Here is an 18,342-nt window from a genome sequence, read left to right as displayed (position 1 = left end):
GTAGGCTTGCTTTCATCTTCCTTCTAAAATGAGTCTTAGTGATCTGATGCAAACAATAACCCACTATGCAAAGTGTGAAGGAATGACTGTCTCGTTCACATTTTCCAAAATGTTTTCAATAATGATCATTCCTTAAAGTATGTGTAACAAAGTATACTTCTACACAAACTGAAATAAGCAAACAGTATTGTTTTATCTACTGTTACACATACCTTCACAAGAACGGCCAAGCCAACAAGGCGCTTCCCACAGAGTTTGACAAACTAACAGGAAATGCCAGCTGAATCAGAATGGTTTCCTGCATGTGTCAGCTGGGTAGCAGCATCAACAAAGATAACTGCAGAGCTTCTGTCACAAAACAGACATTTATTTGTAAAGAGAGCCCTCTTGTAGTGGCTTGTTGGAAGTGCACCTACCATGAAGTACTTCAGCCCAGCCAGCTTCTCTTGGAAAGCCGAGCCAAACACTGCGATCTGTCCATCATAGCGACAACCTCTCTGCAAGAAACACAGATAGCCATTAATGCAGAGCTAAGAACCATTCTCAAATACACTTGTGAAATAGAGAATGCTGGAGGTAGAGGATTATCGTGTATGGGCCCAAATTCAGTACTACTATATATCAAAAAGGTTATTTAAGTGTTTGCTCTCCCTGTTACAACATTACTTCCTGTGACACACACACACAAGGTCTACCTGAGTGAGTCCTTTTTGCCAGAACATGGAATTTGACAATAGAAAGTGATTCACTCATAGGAAGAAGGAAGTGTGAATATCCTGCTGGTGTAAAACCTATATATGTTCCATAACAAATAAAACTGTACATACACAGGCTTAACATTTAATAGTGACATACAATAATTCACAGCTGCCCACTACTACACTGTAGGCAGTGCAAACAGACTCACTGGTGCGCAGGTCTCCTCTGTCACAGCCAGCTCTTCATTCTCCTCAGGAAGACACTCTAGAGCATCAAAGTACAGCCACTGCTTCAGGGGGGTAAACTTCCCACTGCAGGCCTGTGCAGAGAGACACCCAGTGAAACCAGGCTCAGTCACAGCAATATGAAGCAACAGGTAATCCCTGCTGAGTTCAGCATCATGCCAGTCAGCACTCACCTTTCACAAGCGCCAAACTCTTACTTGCGCTGTATTGTCCACGTGGATATTCAAAGGTCTCCGGTGCTCTAATTCCCTTTCAGAGGCACTAAATTCATTGCTACACCTACTGTATCCCAAATGGTAATACACACTATACACTGCAGGCCATGCTGCACTGGTGTTACCTTCATGACCTCCTGGGCTGCCACTCCTCCAATAAAGGCATTGATGGGACTCAGGTCTCCGGCCGCGCCCAATGCCAGTTTACGCACAGCGCTCTCGTCTAACTGTTCTCGTTGCGAGGTGGATGGGGCTTCCTGGTTCAGGGTCCTCGTGATGGCAACCACCTTCTCTGCATCAGCCTTCAGGAAAAGAGAAAGAGAGAGAGAGAGAGAGAGAGAGAGAGAGAGAGAGAGATTAACAGTGAAAGTCACTATGGATGGAGGGGTTTGAAAGACACCCATTAGGCCGTAGTCATAACCTCTAGTTTTCTAAACTCAAAACCTATACACTAGCAAATTTTGAACCATCTGAATATTCTGAATATTGTGCATGTATAATGACAGGCTTCACTGTCCAGTGACCTCTACCTCTCCTCTGGGTTTAGGCAGTCGTCCGGTCTCCTTAACAAAGCGATGTAGAGCCTGGAACGCAATGTGGAAGGTGTAGTGGCGTTCAATCTTACTGAAATCTGTCACATTCATCTCAGGGTCATTTAAGGAGTCTTTCAGGGGTTTCTGTTTGACAGAGAAAGGTAAGAAAATGTCAGGCCAACCTGAACTGTGGTTTTAACGAATGCCATTATATTTGACAGTGTAGTGATGATTTGACCTCAGTATTCAATGCTACCCCACCCCCACTCTTTTAAAAATAAGTTTACAAAAAATGATAACTACAATCTGTATTGTAGTTTTGACCGGCATTGTCAAAGCAGTACTTACAAAGGTGAGTGTCTTTGGCATTTTGACCTCTGTGACGATCCCTCCCTTCTTATACTCTGAAAATCCTGAAGTGTCACATATACTGAACATGTACGTATCTGTAGAAACCCAACGAAGGTGCAGGTTATAGTTTCCTGTCAGTGTATCTTATTATAGGACATTGGAAAAAGTAAAGCAAAGAGCAACTAGACTAATCCCAGAGCTAAAAGGTATGACTTATGAAGATGAGGGAACTCAATCTATTCAGCCTGCAATAAAGAAGGACCTCTTGTTATTCTTCCATTATCTTATGTTCATATCTCAGTTTATTAAACAAAATGGGTGACAGATTATTATCAGGGGAACTATTGTATTGCACAAAAAACAACTAAACAATATTTACTTAAACGTATCTTCCGAATGTAACGGTGTGGATTTTTTGGTGTAATCAGTAATTCTGGGGCAAACTGAGCTAAAATCTGTGATAAACTGGCCAACAGTTTTTGTAAAACCCTTGTGTGTGACGGTAATATTATTTTGAAACTTTCGGGTTTCTTATTATCCCCACTGTAGCATGAGAAAAAGTACTACCAGCCTACCAATGATCCTGATCTCAATGGGTTCGTGATTATTGAGTTCCGTCATGCCGTGGACTTCAGAAAAGGTGACGTAATCTCCATCCTGTAACCCATGTCTCTTCTCATCCAAACAGGTCACCACACCAGGATTGCCCTAAAGAAAACAATCAAGAACATGGCGTATAGAAATTATCCCTTATCAGTTCATGTGTACAGTTGGCCCTATCTCCTATTGTAAAAGACTCATGTGTGTCATGATCTCATGCATTTCCATGAATTTGAAAGAGCACAATTAAAACACTTTCTGAAGGCAACAAGGCCCTACCTTGGAGATGTGAACTACCATAGTTGAAAGTGGCTGCTCCCCATCTGGATCAGTCACCAGAAACTTGTCTCCAAAGTCACAGAAAAGCTGGCTGCAATGAAGCACAACACATTACAATCCACAGAATGACTGGTTTAACAAGGCATGCATTTTAACATCATCCCCAGGCAGTGTGTCATCTAAACCTCTCAAATTCACCGAAACACAGACCAAGCCTTTGCATTTGTGTCAAGTACTGCTGACATATAGATATCATTTCACTGCCAAGACGTCTATGCTGCGTATGCTAGTTTACATGCTGATATGGAAACCTTTCTCCTCAACAAATGGTTTCAGCAAGATGAGAGTATAAACAGCAGAGTGCAGCATTTTCACAGGAAAAACTGATGATGACGGTACCTTCAAAGGCAATAAGAATGTGTTTTTTTTTTTAACAGCAGCAGTTCAAAGTGTTGATTGTTTCTTAAACAGTAAGCTCTATTTATTATTTCCTCATTGCTGGCTGACTGCTAGATTTGCCTTAACTAATCTGTTGACTATTACCCAAAGTGCTTACCCACACAAGCCTTTGGTGTCCGCCACAATGAATTTAATACCACAGGAGTGACAGAAACTTCCAATCCGAAGCTGCTCCTCTAGAGAAGCATTCGTCAGGACCACCACCTGTGAAACACATGGGAGTTACTTTACCTGCAATAGGTGATTGGATGAGGTTCTGGAGGTTTGTTTGGGAGGTCAAACTTTCTGATTGCAGCCCTGTTCTGTTCTGCTTCAAATGAGCAGGATATTCATGTCCAACCTTATTTCCAATATACACTACAATGCATGAATAGCTAGACCATATAGTATTGCCTTTGAAAGACATGGTAAATCACAGATAAGTCGGGTAAAGTCTTGTGCAACAATACGGCTAACTTTGGTGAAACAAGGGAAATACACAGGATGAACATGCGAGTAAGCAAATTACTGTGCAAATGCACACTCAATGACTCCATAGACATGTGAAATCTAATTCTCCTTACGTTCACCCACTTTTGTTCTGCAATGTGACGTACTGTTAAGTGTTGATTTGTAAACTCCAGTTTGGGTTATCAGGACTGTATTTACTATAGACATTATGGCAGGTTCAGCCATGCATTTAATTCAGTACCTGGAATACTGACAGGATGTCCTCGCTGAGAGGCCCAGTGTAACAGGTCACTGGGACGTAGACGTTGAGCTCGGCTAGCTGGGATTTACAGCTCTCAGCCCGGTTCTGTCCCACGTCGCCCTCCCGCAGGAAGAACTGAAAAACAGGCAAAGGGAAGCCTTACAATGACTTCTACACATACAGCAGGAGGCTTGCGTCAAAAAATCCAGTGTGTGCATGAGCTGATTGACATTTAAACACTGACTAGCAATACCCTTCTTATGACTGTAATTGCATTTATATAGATTACAATCAACATGAATTCCCCAAGGGTATAAAGTGACGGAATACACCAGAACTTCTGATTTTAAGACTGCTAGCACCCCTAATTTACAGAAAACGGTCTGCTATTTCAAAACAATGGTCTTCTTTGGTCATAACCAAACTTAAATGTTTAAGGGATACAAATGGCAAAATCGTAGATGAAGAAAAAAAAATAGCAAATATATTAAATGATTACTTTTCACAAGTTTTTACAAAGGAAGATCCTGACAACATGCCCCACATGTCATCCAGTTCCTATCCAGTTTTAAATAACTTTAGCATAACTGAGGCAGAAGTGTTAAAGGGACTAGGAGCTCTTAAAATAAACAAATCCCCTGGGCCGGATGAGATCCTCCCAGTAGTACTCAAAGAAATGAAAGAAGTAATTTACAAACCGCTAACCAAGATCATGCAGCAGTCTCTTGACACAGGAGTGGTACCAACAGACTGAAAATTGCAAACGTAATACCGATCCACAAAAAAGGAAACAAAACTGAACCAGGTAACTACAGACCAGTAAGCCTGACTTCTATTACATGAAAACTTATGGAAACTATAAAGATCCAAAATGGAAAATTACCTATATGGTAACAGGGTCCTGGGAGACAGTCAACATGGTTTTAGGAAAGGGAGATCGTGTCTAACTAACTTGCTTGATTTTTTTGAGGATGCAACTTCGATAATGGATAATTGCAAAGCATATGACATGGTTTATTTAGATTTCCAGAAAGCTTTTGACAAAGTCCCACACAAAAGATTAATTCTCAAACTGAACGCAGTTGGGATTCAAGGAAACACATGTACATGGATTAGGGAGTGGTTAACATGTAGAAAACAGAAAGTACTGATTAGAGGAAAAACCTCAGAATGGAGTGTGGTAACCAGCGGTGTACCACAGGGATCAGTATTAGGTCCTCTGCTATTCCTAATCTACATTAATGATTTAGATTCTGGTATAGTAAGCAAACTTGTTAAATTTGCAGACGACACAAAAATAGGAGGAGTGGCAAACACTGTTGCAGCAGCAAAGGTCATTCAAAATGATCTAGACAAGATTCAGAACTGGGCAGACACATGACAAATGACATTTAATAGAGAAAAGTGTAAGGTACTGCACGCAGGAAATAAAAATGTACATTATAAATATCACATGGGAGATACTGAAATTGGAGAAGGAATCTATGAAAAAGACCTAGGAGTTTTTGTTGACTCAGAAATGTCTTCATCTAGACAATGTGGGGAAGCTATAAAAAAGGCTAACAAGATGCTCGGATACATTGTAAAAAGTGTTGAATTTAAATCAAGGGAAGTAATGTTAAAACTGTACAATGCACTAGTAAGACCTCATCTTGAATATTGTGTGCAGTTCTGGTCACCTTGCTATAAAAAAGATATTGCTGCTCTAGAAAGAGTGCAAAGAAGAGCGACCAGAATTATTCCGGGCTTAAAAGGCATGTCATATGCAGACAGGCTAAAAGAATTTAATCTGTTCAGTCTTGAAGAAAGAAGACTACGTGGCGACCTAATTCAAGCATTCAAAATTCTAAAAGGTATTGACAGTGTCGACCCAAGGGACTTTTTCAGCCTGAAAAAAGAAACAAGGACCAGGGGTCACAAATGGAGATTAGACAAAGGGGCATTCAGAACAGAAAATAGGAGGCACTTTTTTACACAGAGAATCGTGAGGGTCTGGAATCAACTCCCCAGTAATGTTGTTGAAGCTGACTCCCTGGGATCCTTCAAGAAGCTGCTTGATGAGATTCTGGGATCAATAAGCTACTAACAACCAAACGAGCAAGATAGGCCGAATGGCCTCTTCTCGTTTGTAAACTTTCTTATGTTCTTTCTTATGTTCTTATAACAGAATGCTGACGCCCGGTGTTGAAAAGGTGTAATGCAATCTGCACCTGATTTACCCTGTTTGTAGTCAGTTGGCGCCCTCTAGTGTGTGAAATGTGCAGAGAGCGTCATATCAGTGTTATATCTGTGAGGCTGCGATGGTACCTGAGAGGAAAGGTCTCCCCACTGGGTCTGGCCCTCGTCGTGGATAGTGACTGATTTCACTCCCGCCAGGATGATGTTTTTGGCGATCTCAACTCCCAATCCCCTCATTCCAGAGATAAGCACGTCTGCCTCCTTCATGCGGCGCATCGCCTCATGGCCCAGCACATACCTGTGCAGGATACACAGGACGCAATTGTTAAGTGAACAGGGATGTAGGGTATGATCAATTAAATAATATACAGCAAACAATGGTGGTCCAAAAACCCAGAATTGGGTGGACAACCACTGCTAAACTGAAACACTGAATATTGGTGGAAGAATATCGCATTCATTCTAAGTATGAAACTGCATATCAAACGGACATTGAGGCCTTAGTTGGCAAGATAGAATGGCAGGATGTCATACAAGGATGACAGCAGTTCTCAAGATAGAATGGCAGGATGTCATACAAGGAGGAAAGCAGTTCTCAAGATAGAATAGCAGGACATCATACAAGGAGGACAGCAGTTCTCAAGATAAAATGGCAGGATATTTCATCATGTTTAATACATAAATAAATAGTTAGTAAATAAATAAACTATTTTAATGCTTAGGTGTGGGGATCTATGCAGATTGGTGCAAAATAAGCTCTCATATATTGGTAAAGATCACATTTAACCTATTCAGACTATCTAAATAATGCAAGATTAAAATGCTTTGTCATCCACTTCACTCACTATCAGTTTCCAACACCAACAACTGGTTTAACAGACTCCACTAAGCACTAATCCTGAGCTACCCAACGTTACCCTAGTTAAAACAGTGCTAACCGGGGTCTCTGAAAACACATTATTAATATTATTTTAATTATACTTACAGTTGTCGAGAGTAAAGACTTTCATCAATGTCAGTGTTGTCTGCCATCTCTGAAAAAGGATACAGTTTACAGGAATGTATATACATTGTTAGAGCAGTGTGAAGGACATGGGTGGTTTAAATATACGGTCATTTATATAGGATGGACAAAGAAATAGAAACATTATACAGGGCTAGTACAGTCAATAGGATGTAGGCCAGCCATGACAAAGATTTGAAGTCTACAAGGTGTTTGAATTGTTCTGAAGTATAAGCTACCATTCCTCAATGATTTCTGTCTCTCAGATTAGATTATTTCCCAACTGTGACTTTAACCAACTTGCTTTGGGGACATTCATGTTTTATGTAATACACAATACATGTCAGGTGACAAAACCAGTCATGTGATAGAGAGTATGTGTTGCATTTGTATAGGTTGCTCAATCCATTACATACTACTTGAGGAACAGCAATCAGGCATAACACTTTAACACACACACACACACACACACACACACACACATATATACATATATATATATATATATATATATATATATATATATATATATATATATATATATATGCATTGATAACATGTGACAACCAACCCCAGTATGGGGCTGGTTGTCACAGGTGACCGGCGCATTTTCAACCGTCTAAATATCATATTTGGAATAAAGTTATGCTGAAATAAAAAAAAAATAAAAAATAAATCAAAACAAAACATCAATTTGTACATGAACAGAATCTCGCAGCATGTCACCAGATTGAGGAAAATAATAAAGAGTAAAAAGTGTGACAAACAACCCCGGCCTCCCCTAAGTGAAAGCCCAAACAGACTTTCGTTTGTTTTAATATACAATTGCCTTATACGGTCGACACCTGATTAGGGTTAAGCATTTTAGTGCACAGTCCCTAAGGGATTTACAGTAGTCTACAGTGCAATGCTTGGGCAAGCTACGCAGTTGTGTTTTACCAAAATGCAAATTAACGTTTCATTTGGTACCAGATAAACAGACACATATAACAGCAAATCCAAGCTACAGCATATCGGTCATTCTCGCAGATTACCAAAACATTTTTTTTCCTCAAGCTTAACTGGGTCACCAAACCGGCTTACTCCCACGGACATAGCTCGCCTTTTTTCAACGACACGGGCACTTGTATTTCAAACTCACCTGTTTGTGTAGGCTGGTTATTCTGTATCGTATCTGTTTTGAATGAGATGGTTATTTTTCCAGAGGAGTTAATGAAAAATACAAAAAAAACACACTTTTTGCACAGCGACTATCAAGGAGTTTCAGTTTCGATTTTCCGCGCAGAAGCGTAAGTCACCTTGTTCCAGTAATGCACGGTATATTTATTTCCTTAAGAGCTGGTGCAGTCGAGATAACAGGTACACTGTAGCACCTCTAGAATAGATTGTACACTGGCCGTTGACTCACAGCTGCTGAATTAATTTAAAATATACAGTATTTTGTTTTCTTCTGCAACGCCCTCTTCTGCAAACATACATTTCCGTCAAAATTACAGATGCTTCCTTTTCTTGTATAACTTTCAGTACACTACAGTATTACATAACCCCCTTCAGTATTTTGTGTTCCGAATTGTAAAACTTCTCAGTTGCAGTATATTGACACGTTGGCAAATTAATTAATTGTAATCAGCTGTGAAATAAGCTCATTGCAGCATGTATAGATGACAACACCGCAGTCAAAGGCTAAGGTAGTTGCTTGCTTGAATTTCCTTAAAAAAAAAAAAAAAAAAAAAAAAAAAAAAAAAAAAAAAAAAAAGAAAAAAAAAGACCATTTAACATCAATATTATTTTTCTAACTTGGGTAAGCTTTGTACACATTATTTGGTTTGACCGATGCGTGTTTCAATTTGTGTATTTAAAATATGAAGACACACAAAACAGTTGAACGGTATTTTATTGTTTCACTGATTGTAAACAGTTGCACTCAGACACAAATAAGTAAAACCACCACCCCGTAGCAAGACTGCCATGGACAAGAGTACACACTGGAATCCGACCACCGCTCCCATTTACACCTGGACGTTTTTACATCACCCCTAAATCTGCCACGTGTCATACTAAAGTACTGTGTTCCATTAGGTCACAGACAAACTGAGGTCCATGTAATTAAACAACCCCCTCCATGTGTAGATCACAGATTTGATCCCTTGTTTTAGCTCCATATTCTGGTGCAATAAAAGTGCTACAAGGCAGATTCTCGGTTGCAGCCGTTTACACTGTTGTACAAGCTTTCTTTATTACTGAACAAGGCTGTGTTAATTTGTGTTATTCTAAACAAACAAGAAAACTGTTTGAAAAAGTATTTAAGTTTAACACAAATTAAAAAAACAAAACAAAACAAAACACAAAAATAGGCATAACCTTTAATTGAAATGTAACAAAATGCAACTGTTTATTTGTGGGCAAATTTAAAAGACAAACACTCTATATATACACACACATGTAATTCACACAATCTTTTCATATGGCAGAAACATATGGTAACATGAATGGAATAATCTATACACTTTATACACCTATACTTAGTTAATTTCTGAAACACATACATACCAGAATAAAAATACCAACTGAAAATTAACCCATGACTGCAAATCTGAAGTCCACAAGTCCCTTTCTTTACCATCACAGTTTGATCCTAACACGAAAGTGTTTACTACTGTGGTTTCAGAATGCATGCAGTGCACTGAAATAAGCCTGGAGATGGTGCTCACATCTAGCACTTTCAATATTACTTTTGCCATTTTTCATGATGCATGAAAAGAAGGCCTACTGGAAGAAACCTTATTTAAGTGTATTAATGCCTCTCTACATCCAAGCATTGTTACTATATCTGGTCAGCACAAGACTATCCATCTTTAAATTATCCAATTCATACTTGACCCACTAGTAGATTTGGAAAGAAGTGCAGGTTAGGAGATACAGCAGCTCTCTCTGTGATGATTTCTTGGCCCCCAGCAGTCAGAGCTGTAGAAAGCCATCTAGTTTTTGCAGGTTGGCGGAAAGCATCCCATTCAGTGGCCTTGTTACTTTCTTACGCTTAACCTTCCGTACTGGTGGAGAGAGATCTGCGAGAGGAGACTGAGGAATCATGATAAGGAATCAAAAAAGAGTTTAAAAAAAAAAAAAACATAAAAAACAAAAAAACCAACATATAGTTTTCCCCATGGGGTGATAGTTTTGGATACGAACCTAAATTGGTGGTGTACAGATTGAACCACACACGTCCACTTACCTGAATGGAAAGTCTGGTAATCACCTGTTAGTACCAGGACCACCCTATGAGGTGAGCAGAAACAACCCTGTTCTAAATTGTTTAATGAACCAATTACACCTGCAGACCCTACAGTAGTTAATTATCTCATCTGACCTTTTAAACCGAGCGATTGGCTACCCCTGCTTCAGACCACTTAAAAAGGAAACCACAATTCCTACTTCCAAGTCAACCAATGAAACTGCAATGATTATACAAACCAGGTGGCACCACCAAATTTAAGCTGAAAAGGGGCGGGGGGGGGGGGGGGGGGGGGGGGGGGGGGGGGGGGGGGGGGGGGGGGGGGGGGGCAATGTAGGTACTTTGATCCAAAATACATACGTCTTAAATCACTATTAAATAACATGCTGTATATAGTGTTTCTGATTTATGAGTCTTATTGCACAAGTTTTGTCAAGTACATTACATGTTAAGGCAAGTGATTTATTACTGCATTTAAGGCACTGAAAAAAAAAATATAATAAAGCTGTTTGAGTTTAATAATACATTTGTCACATTTCACTACCACAGAGAAGTTCCACTAAACTAAAAGTTAGTCAACTCTGCAGTGTAGTTTGCACCATTAATGGCGAAAGGGAAAGTAGCAGCAATTCACCACGTTATAAGCATACAAGCTTTGCAGAGCCATTCTAGCTCATTTATTGATTAGGATACAGGTTGTATGAACTTTGTTCTTCCTCCAAGTCCATCAAAACCAGTTCTTATCTAGAAAAGGAAAAAAAAATACTTGTCATTCTTAATATAATTTCTTAACATGTCACTTAAGCAGCCAAATATAACCCTGAAAATACCGCGAAACTTGCTGTACAATGGAAGAATAAAAAAAAAAAAGACTGAGTTGGTTTGGATGGATAAATTGGTTGGAAGATTCTAGTTCTATATTTATACGAGTGCATTTCAATAACTACAAAATTTAAAGTCATTATCTAAAAAAAAAAAATGAGATTAACTTTGTTTTTATTTAATTTTATTAACAGGAAGGACATGCTATTGAAAATCCATTTAAAATTCAGGCAAGTATTGGAATATTCATTCATTTCCAAAACTTAATCAAAGCTATTACATATAACACTATACAAGTAATAATAATAATAATTAGTCCCAGTGTCACTATTATTTAAGCTTTAGGTATTCATTGAATTGGTTGTACTGGCATGGGCCCCCAAACTAAAAGATCGCTAGACATTTACATCAAATAATTTAAGTAAACTGTAAATGTTATCATTTGAAGTGTCCAATAATAAAACTGCAGGTTTTACACAATTACAGATTAATTCTATTGAAGACAGCCTTGTTTCAAGTTATTCATTTAATTTTATAATACAAATGATCCAACATTGAGAAAAAAATTATTTTCCATGTTCTATCAGTTTTCATTAAAATGTATTAAGATAATCTCATTAGTAGGTTAAAACATTCATTATAAACAGCTGCCTGGGGCTTGTAGTGGATCCTGTTAGATTACACTTTTGCTATTGTAAGTGGAAAATGTATTTTAAATCTGCAGTGCTGGGCTGCTGTGTGGAAGATTTGAGGAGCTTATTAGTTGGAAATTTGGTCTAAAAGGTGTGTTAAACAGTGAGTTTGAGTAACTCCATGGTTATTATGCTAGGCAGCATTGTGGAATGTACACTGGATCCCACTTACAGCACCCCCTTTGCCTCTCTGTGGATGAAGCAGACTTCCAAAAGCGTTCTTTCTGAAAAGCAGAGAGTTGCGAAGGAATGGAGCAAGAGCAATATCCTCCTCTGCTTCCTTGCCTTTGGCGCTCTAAAGAAAGGAACAGTAGCAGGATATGAGGAAAATGAAGTAAACCTGGGCAGGAAATTATCCTCTTCATGCACCTTCCAGAGCCGAGATCAGCTGCCTGCGCTCATTCAGTTGACACACTCACTGCAGTATCTTATATTAGTTAAGCCTGGGGTTCATGTCAAGCCAGTTATTTATTATTATTTTTTACCTGGTTTTCTATGGAGTACTTAGCAGGCTGGCTTGAGGTAGATCTAAGAATAAAAGACAAAAGGTGGTGTATTATTTATTTATACCACTGCAATGTGCACATGGAATACAAAATACATACTGTATACATTTCAGCAACAAAAGGATAGTGAATACTGTATGCATTGTAGCATACAGTATATTGTGCAATTAGCAGACATTTATGTTAACAAACAAATTGAGACAACAGGCTAATAAAAAAAAGGTTTAGAATATGAACTGTGATCTTTATAAATGAGATAGATGCACTTGTGGAAAATTCTGGCACAGCTGTTAATGCAAGATGCTATACAGCGAGAATTGCTCCTTACTGAGTGGCCTCCAGTCTGATCTTTTTGGAGGGGAAAGTGACAGGTTTCTTGTTTAGGTCCTCTGGAGTGGAGATGTCAAAGGTCATGTTAAGGTCAGTGTCCTCGCTGTTCATTGGTTGTCGCAGGCAGGGCTGTTTCAACTCTATGGGTGCTGGACTGTAAAGAGAAAAAAAAAAAAGGACTGGTTCTTACCCAAATCCTGTTGCACCACACATATGAAATGTACAATTTTCCCTGAACTGTGGAATTACCCATTGTCTTTAATTCTCCAACTCCAGAAAGCCATAAAAGGTAATCAAGATCTGATTTTCAATTTACTCTGATACATTTCACCATTTGTATCCTGTCTTGCCACTGGCTATTTCTCAGTATTGCAATCACTGACCTCTCAAAGACCAGCCGGCTGATGGCTTCATTGGTACGAGACGGCGTGCTTAGAGTCTTCTGCAGGAACTCCACTTTCTTCTTCAAACTCTGAGACAAACACATATGCATCCTTTAATTAAAATATGACAAGTGCTTCCAAAACATAGCCTTTAGGCTCAACCAACCACAGTATCTTACAAATGCATTTACAGTTTACAAGTGAAATAAAGTTTTGAAATCAACTTATTTTATATAGCACCTTTCATAGTGGACCGCCACCACAAAGCGCTTTACAAGACGCAGTAAATGAAAGAAAATCCATAAATAAAATCCTTAAAATAAATATCCATGGAAACTATTTCAATTCATGCAAGCCTTTTGAAGTTGCACATTGTTAATTCCCCCAAGTCTCCTTCATTTGGATATATTGTGTATGCACTTGTAGAACATGAATTATAAAGAAACTCTCACCGTGATTTGTTCATCAGCATTCACCAGTTCTTGCTGGGCTGCTTTCAAATCTTCTTTTGTTCGATTCAGCTCCAACATAGCCTTATCAAACTGCAGAGTAAGCATGTAGTGCAGGTCATCGACCATGTGTTTGTTATTGCAACATTGTTGTGTGATGGTGCTGTAACCATGATTAGTGAGAACCAGAGAAATCATATGCCTATGTATGAGGGGGTGGCACATGCCTTCACATTTTTAAAATCTAGGCAGTAAGCACATTTCTAACATGTTTTATATGCTACAACAGTACTCACAGTCCCAGGAATTTGCCCCTTTGATTTACCTTGCTGTTTGATGAAAACAGTTCTCTCTTAAGTTTTTCAGTCATCTCATTTGTGGATCTGTGGTTTGTTTTCAGGTTTTCGTATTCTCTGGTCACGAGGATTAAAAAAAGGATCTTCAGTCACAACTTCTTATAGCCATTAACAACCAATAACATGACATGCATTAAAATGAATGGTCACACTAAAGATTATGTAAACAAATAAATAAACAAATAGAACCAGATTGCCATTAACATTTCACAAATACATGTCCCCATAGGAAGAATTAATAAATAAAACAAAAGGATCAATAAGGGAAGTAAAATGTAACTAGAAACATTTCATATCACTATTTATTATTGCTGGGCTGCAAATCCGGTGTCGCTTTTACTTCTTGAGAGAGACGCAGTAGACGGAGAGCTGCTCTACAGCACCCTGGCCCACTCCCATATCCCGGATCATGGCCTCCACCTCCCCACGCTGGCCCTGGAGAAGAAGGTCAAGACTGTGGGGGGAAACAAGACACAAACACTCTGGTTAGCATGGGCAAACAAAACTTATTTCATTAAGTCTTGTCTTCTGGATATTTTTGTACTAGCAAACATGCATTTTTACATAATATAGAAAGGCCAGAGGAAGATATTGTACTGCCAGTGCTTACCGAAACTAAAAACGATATATTTGTGTAAACATGTACAATGAAAATTATCACTAGTGGAATAAACAGATTATTTCTAAGTACATAAGTAAACATGTGTTAATGAGATCACCAAGGCTCATAAATCAATTCTTACCTCTTAGACAACAGTAAAGTTATCGTGAATGCTGCAAGCCTAATTCACATGACACTGTGTGGACTGATTAGGTAACAGTACTTGCATATACAATTACTAAAAAAAGTGTCATATCTTCAAAGTACTTTTTATACATGAGTGAAGGAGTGAGTGTACCTCTCGAATGTTTTCATCTTGGTCCTCAGGCGTCGTGTTTCCTCTTTTGCAGACTTGGTCTCATTTTGCTGGTTCTCCAGGTACTTCATCTGTTTCTAAGGGGTGGAGGAAAAGCGGGTCAGATGCCTTTTTTCACTCACATTCCAATGAAACTGCTTATTATCCCAATGTTCATGAAAGGTGGAAGAGGATCTTATACTTAGCCTCCTGTTGTTGTTACAAGGATAATATGTTCATTTAGAAGTTTGGAATTGACAATACATTATAAATTAACCAGACAATCATATGGGAAAACATGAAACCCCCATCCCCTTTACCCTAAGGGTGGAGCACAACATTTCCTTCTCCTCTAGACTCCTCTGCAGGGACTCCAAGGTGGTGTTGCGTTGATTAACAGTCTCTCGCAAGGAGTTAATAATCTTCTGGCTTTCCCTCCACTCTGATTCTGCAAACCAAGAACTATATTAAAACCTGGCTCATGAATGTCCACAGGTTCATCAGTTTTGGATGAACTGTTCTCCAGATAAAAATAAAGTGTGACATAATGCCTCCATTACATCCCAGACTACTGCTGGGAGACAATAACACAACACAATAAAAACTAGTGTGATCCAAACTACAGTACTATACATTAGTCCTACTTTCATGATGCAAAATACAATTATCTTAATTTGTATTGGTTAAGAATTTCCATGAGTTATGGTTCAATACTTCTTTATAACCACAATAAATCACATTTTTGACTGCCCAGTCTCTAAGATGTTGGTCATTTCAAAGAAAAAAAAAAAGGCCCTGCCTACCTTTTGTGCTGAGCAGCACCCGGATCCTCTCCAATTCATTCTAAAAACATATTTGAATAATTAGTGTGACCAATTACTATTTATTTTAACATACACCAGAGTGGAAAAAAATATATTACTACACCAACAAAATTAGATCCGCTGACAATCCAGACAATTAAAATGTGTAGTCTTGCCACCTGACTCAAATTTAAAGAAGTCATACCTGTAAGCTCTCAGGGTCCAGAGTGGGGGCCCCCTCTTCCAACACTTGATCGAAGAACAGCTTGCTTATGATGTGTCTAGGGCTGACCTGGTGGACAGGGAAGGGAACGGAAGACTCTTGTAAGAGATTTCATACCAACATGGGATTATACGCTAACTTCATCTTTGACAACATTGAATTAGATGCTTCCAGACTAACGGTCAACAGTCTTACAATATTTTTTTAATAAAAAATAATGTATAAAAAACATTTTAACCGAGGATGAATAGAGTCAATATTGCACATCATTTTGGGGTGGTAATGCCATCTTTATGTTATGATAACAGTTTTTGAACAGTGTCAAGTAATACACCATGATTGTGCCACTAGGTGAATACTCAATTATTTTATTCAACAGCCTTTTAAACGGCAGTGCTGACAATGTGCATATTTCTATTTATAGTTTATATTAGTTTTGTTGTTGAAATGGCAGTACTATCTAGTGAATTACACAATTTGAAAAATAAAAGGCAAATTCTGCTCTTATTGCAGAGATAGAAATCTGACTTGTGTTGCAGTCTGGACCATGTTCATGAATATATGTAACCTAACTGAGTGGTCAATAATTAGCACATTGCCCCTGAGACACAAATAAAAACTGTTGTAAAAGAAGGTTAACATATAACAACTAGATAAGTGAAACTAAAATGGTTACATCAAATATTAAAAAGGTGCAAGGCAGATCTGTGAGATACCTGTTTCCTGCACTGTGGACAGGTTTTGGAGGGAGCTGTCTGGAACCACTGAAGAAGACTGCAAAGCAGATAAGATTATCTATTACAGCACATCAACATTTCACAAAAAACAAAACAAAACAAAAAAAACATTAACATCCTGAAAAGCTCAAAATATTCCTTAATACCCTGCATGGAGATATGAAGGCCTAATACTTTACATATAAAAAGTGAAAGAAAGTGTACGGCTGTCTTGGATTATGTGCAATAAACAAAAAGCTTCTAGAAACACTTGCGATATAAAGTTTCTATAGAAACATAACTATAACTTGGTTTGCTTCTTGTGTACACCAGATGTGTCTCACTTACCATTCATAATGAAAGGTGTGCCCGCACAGTATAGCAGCCACATCTTTCGAGTTATCGAAATAATCTGAGCAGATGGTGCAGTATGCACGAATCGGCATTCTTCACAGCCTATGGGAAAACCAAACAAAAAACAAACAAGAGGCCAGTCATCCATTTTAGGTTGTGCCTTGTTTATTGTGCCTAACAAAATTACCCTTTCTTTTAAAGTCCTGTATTTTTATTTTATAAGTGATGATGTGTAATGTACGACAAATACAAAATGACAATGTATACATATCTATTTAGTTATTAATGTATGCTATTGACCGTTTCACTACTGTTGTTAATTTAAGTTACTTAAAGTAAAATGCAGAAATTATTACATTACTGTATCCATAATTCTTCTATACGATTATGCTTGACTGGTAGCATCAGCAAGCCAGGTGTACAGGCTTCTCAAATCTAATACATAAAGATAGAAGCAAAAAAACTAAAATCATCTACTTGTAAAATGATGTGCACTTCTATCATGTATTAATGACGTTACACTGCAGAATGGTCTTCCTACCAACGTCTTCTTAGATATTCCATACGGTTACTCTGGTGTTTTTGTTTGTTCCATTTTTTAAGTAATAGGCCCACTGTAGCCTAAAACAAGAAAAACAGACGCCTAAGAGAATATAACTCACTTGAAAGTACTATATTAATAGAGATTCTAGATTAGTGTTGTAAATTGAATACACAAAGGCCATACACAGCACAATGAAACATGGCATGCTGCATTATTTAAAAACAATGTGGTTATTACACAATTCCGCAACAAAATTAGTGCGTGGGATTAGATTACGTAAACAGCATTTTATTTTTAGATTGCTTTTTTTCAGGTTTCATTTTTTTTTTTTCTGACTGCATTGACCAAACACAACAGGAGAAAACATAAACAAACCAAAACGTAAACACAACGAAATGCGACATACTTACACAGTTGTATCCCTTGGACATAAATGAAAACTAATTAAATAAATAAACCTTAACAATAATTTAATTACCTGGAATATGACATATATATCATATATATATATATATATATATATATATATATATATATATAATAATATATAATATATATATATATATATTCATCTCCAACGAATTACGAACTGTGACTCCACTGGTTGCAACCTCCTAAACATTTGCCTGCAACATTTCTCATTCTCCGAAACATATACGCATTTCGCTTTACATAACCGGCTTCTTGTATCTGTTCAACTCGGTGGCTTTACGTCTAATGAGTAGAGCTTACGAAATGTTCTGTAGGTCGCTTACTTCCGCTCTTTTTTTTTTCTTGTGCCCG

The 18,342-nt window shown here is 38.1% G+C and overlaps 2 protein-coding genes across 7 annotated transcripts in view; both read right to left on the bottom strand.

Moving 5' to 3' along the window:
• LOC121328988 (ubiquitin-like modifier-activating enzyme 1) overlaps nt 1–8,760 on the bottom strand; it is a 77,765-nt gene extending 69,005 nt beyond the window's left edge. The window contains exons 1-12 of the mRNA XM_041274149.1: nt 8,395–8,760; nt 7,236–7,284; nt 6,380–6,548; nt 4,073–4,207; nt 3,479–3,585; nt 2,923–3,013; nt 2,619–2,751; nt 2,041–2,138; nt 1,690–1,836; nt 1,285–1,461; nt 908–1,018; nt 417–497 (exon numbers count right to left, since the gene is read on the bottom strand). Of these exons, the coding sequence (XP_041130083.1) occupies nt 417–497; nt 908–1,018; nt 1,285–1,461; nt 1,690–1,836; nt 2,041–2,138; nt 2,619–2,751; nt 2,923–3,013; nt 3,479–3,585; nt 4,073–4,207; nt 6,380–6,548; nt 7,236–7,282 (1,296 nt within the window). The 5' untranslated portion in view covers nt 7,283–7,284; nt 8,395–8,760. The remainder of the gene's footprint in view (nt 1–416; nt 498–907; nt 1,019–1,284; nt 1,462–1,689; nt 1,837–2,040; nt 2,139–2,618; nt 2,752–2,922; nt 3,014–3,478; nt 3,586–4,072; nt 4,208–6,379; nt 6,549–7,235; nt 7,285–8,394) is intronic.
• Nucleotides 8,761–9,620: 860 nt separating this feature from the next.
• Nucleotides 9,621–18,022, bottom strand: LOC121329412 (E3 ubiquitin-protein ligase TRAIP-like). 6 transcript variants are annotated; one of them, XM_041275013.1, is made up of 17 exons: nt 17,970–18,022; nt 17,493–17,636; nt 17,010–17,117; nt 16,662–16,719; nt 15,928–16,014; nt 15,723–15,762; nt 15,240–15,367; nt 14,923–15,017; nt 14,364–14,477; nt 13,993–14,080; nt 13,671–13,760; nt 13,219–13,307; nt 12,834–12,989; nt 12,485–12,527; nt 12,172–12,294; nt 11,179–11,229; nt 9,621–10,331 (listed from the first exon to the last, which is right to left on the bottom strand). In XM_041275013.1, exons 3-17 carry the CDS (start codon nt 17,105–17,107, stop codon nt 10,212–10,214), a joined length of 1,380 nt encoding a protein of 459 aa, XP_041130947.1. In that variant the 5' UTR covers nt 17,108–17,117; nt 17,493–17,636; nt 17,970–18,022; the 3' UTR covers nt 9,621–10,211. The 6 variants fall into 6 exon arrangements, with proteins under 6 accessions (XP_041130947.1, XP_041130950.1, XP_041130948.1 ...); XM_041275016.1 differs by lacking the exon at nt 17,493–17,636 and having other exon boundaries at nt 17,970–18,010; XM_041275014.1 differs by lacking the exon at nt 17,970–18,022 and having other exon boundaries at nt 17,536–17,935.
• Nucleotides 18,023–18,342: the final 320 nt, after the last annotated feature.

The sequence above is a fragment of the Polyodon spathula genome, chromosome 16 (genome assembly GCF_017654505.1).
Source record: "Polyodon spathula isolate WHYD16114869_AA chromosome 16, ASM1765450v1, whole genome shotgun sequence".
NCBI lineage: Eukaryota > Metazoa > Chordata > Actinopteri > Acipenseriformes > Polyodontidae > Polyodon > Polyodon spathula.
Note: the sequence above shows the minus strand (reverse complement) of the source record. Positions and strands in the feature narration are given on the sequence as shown.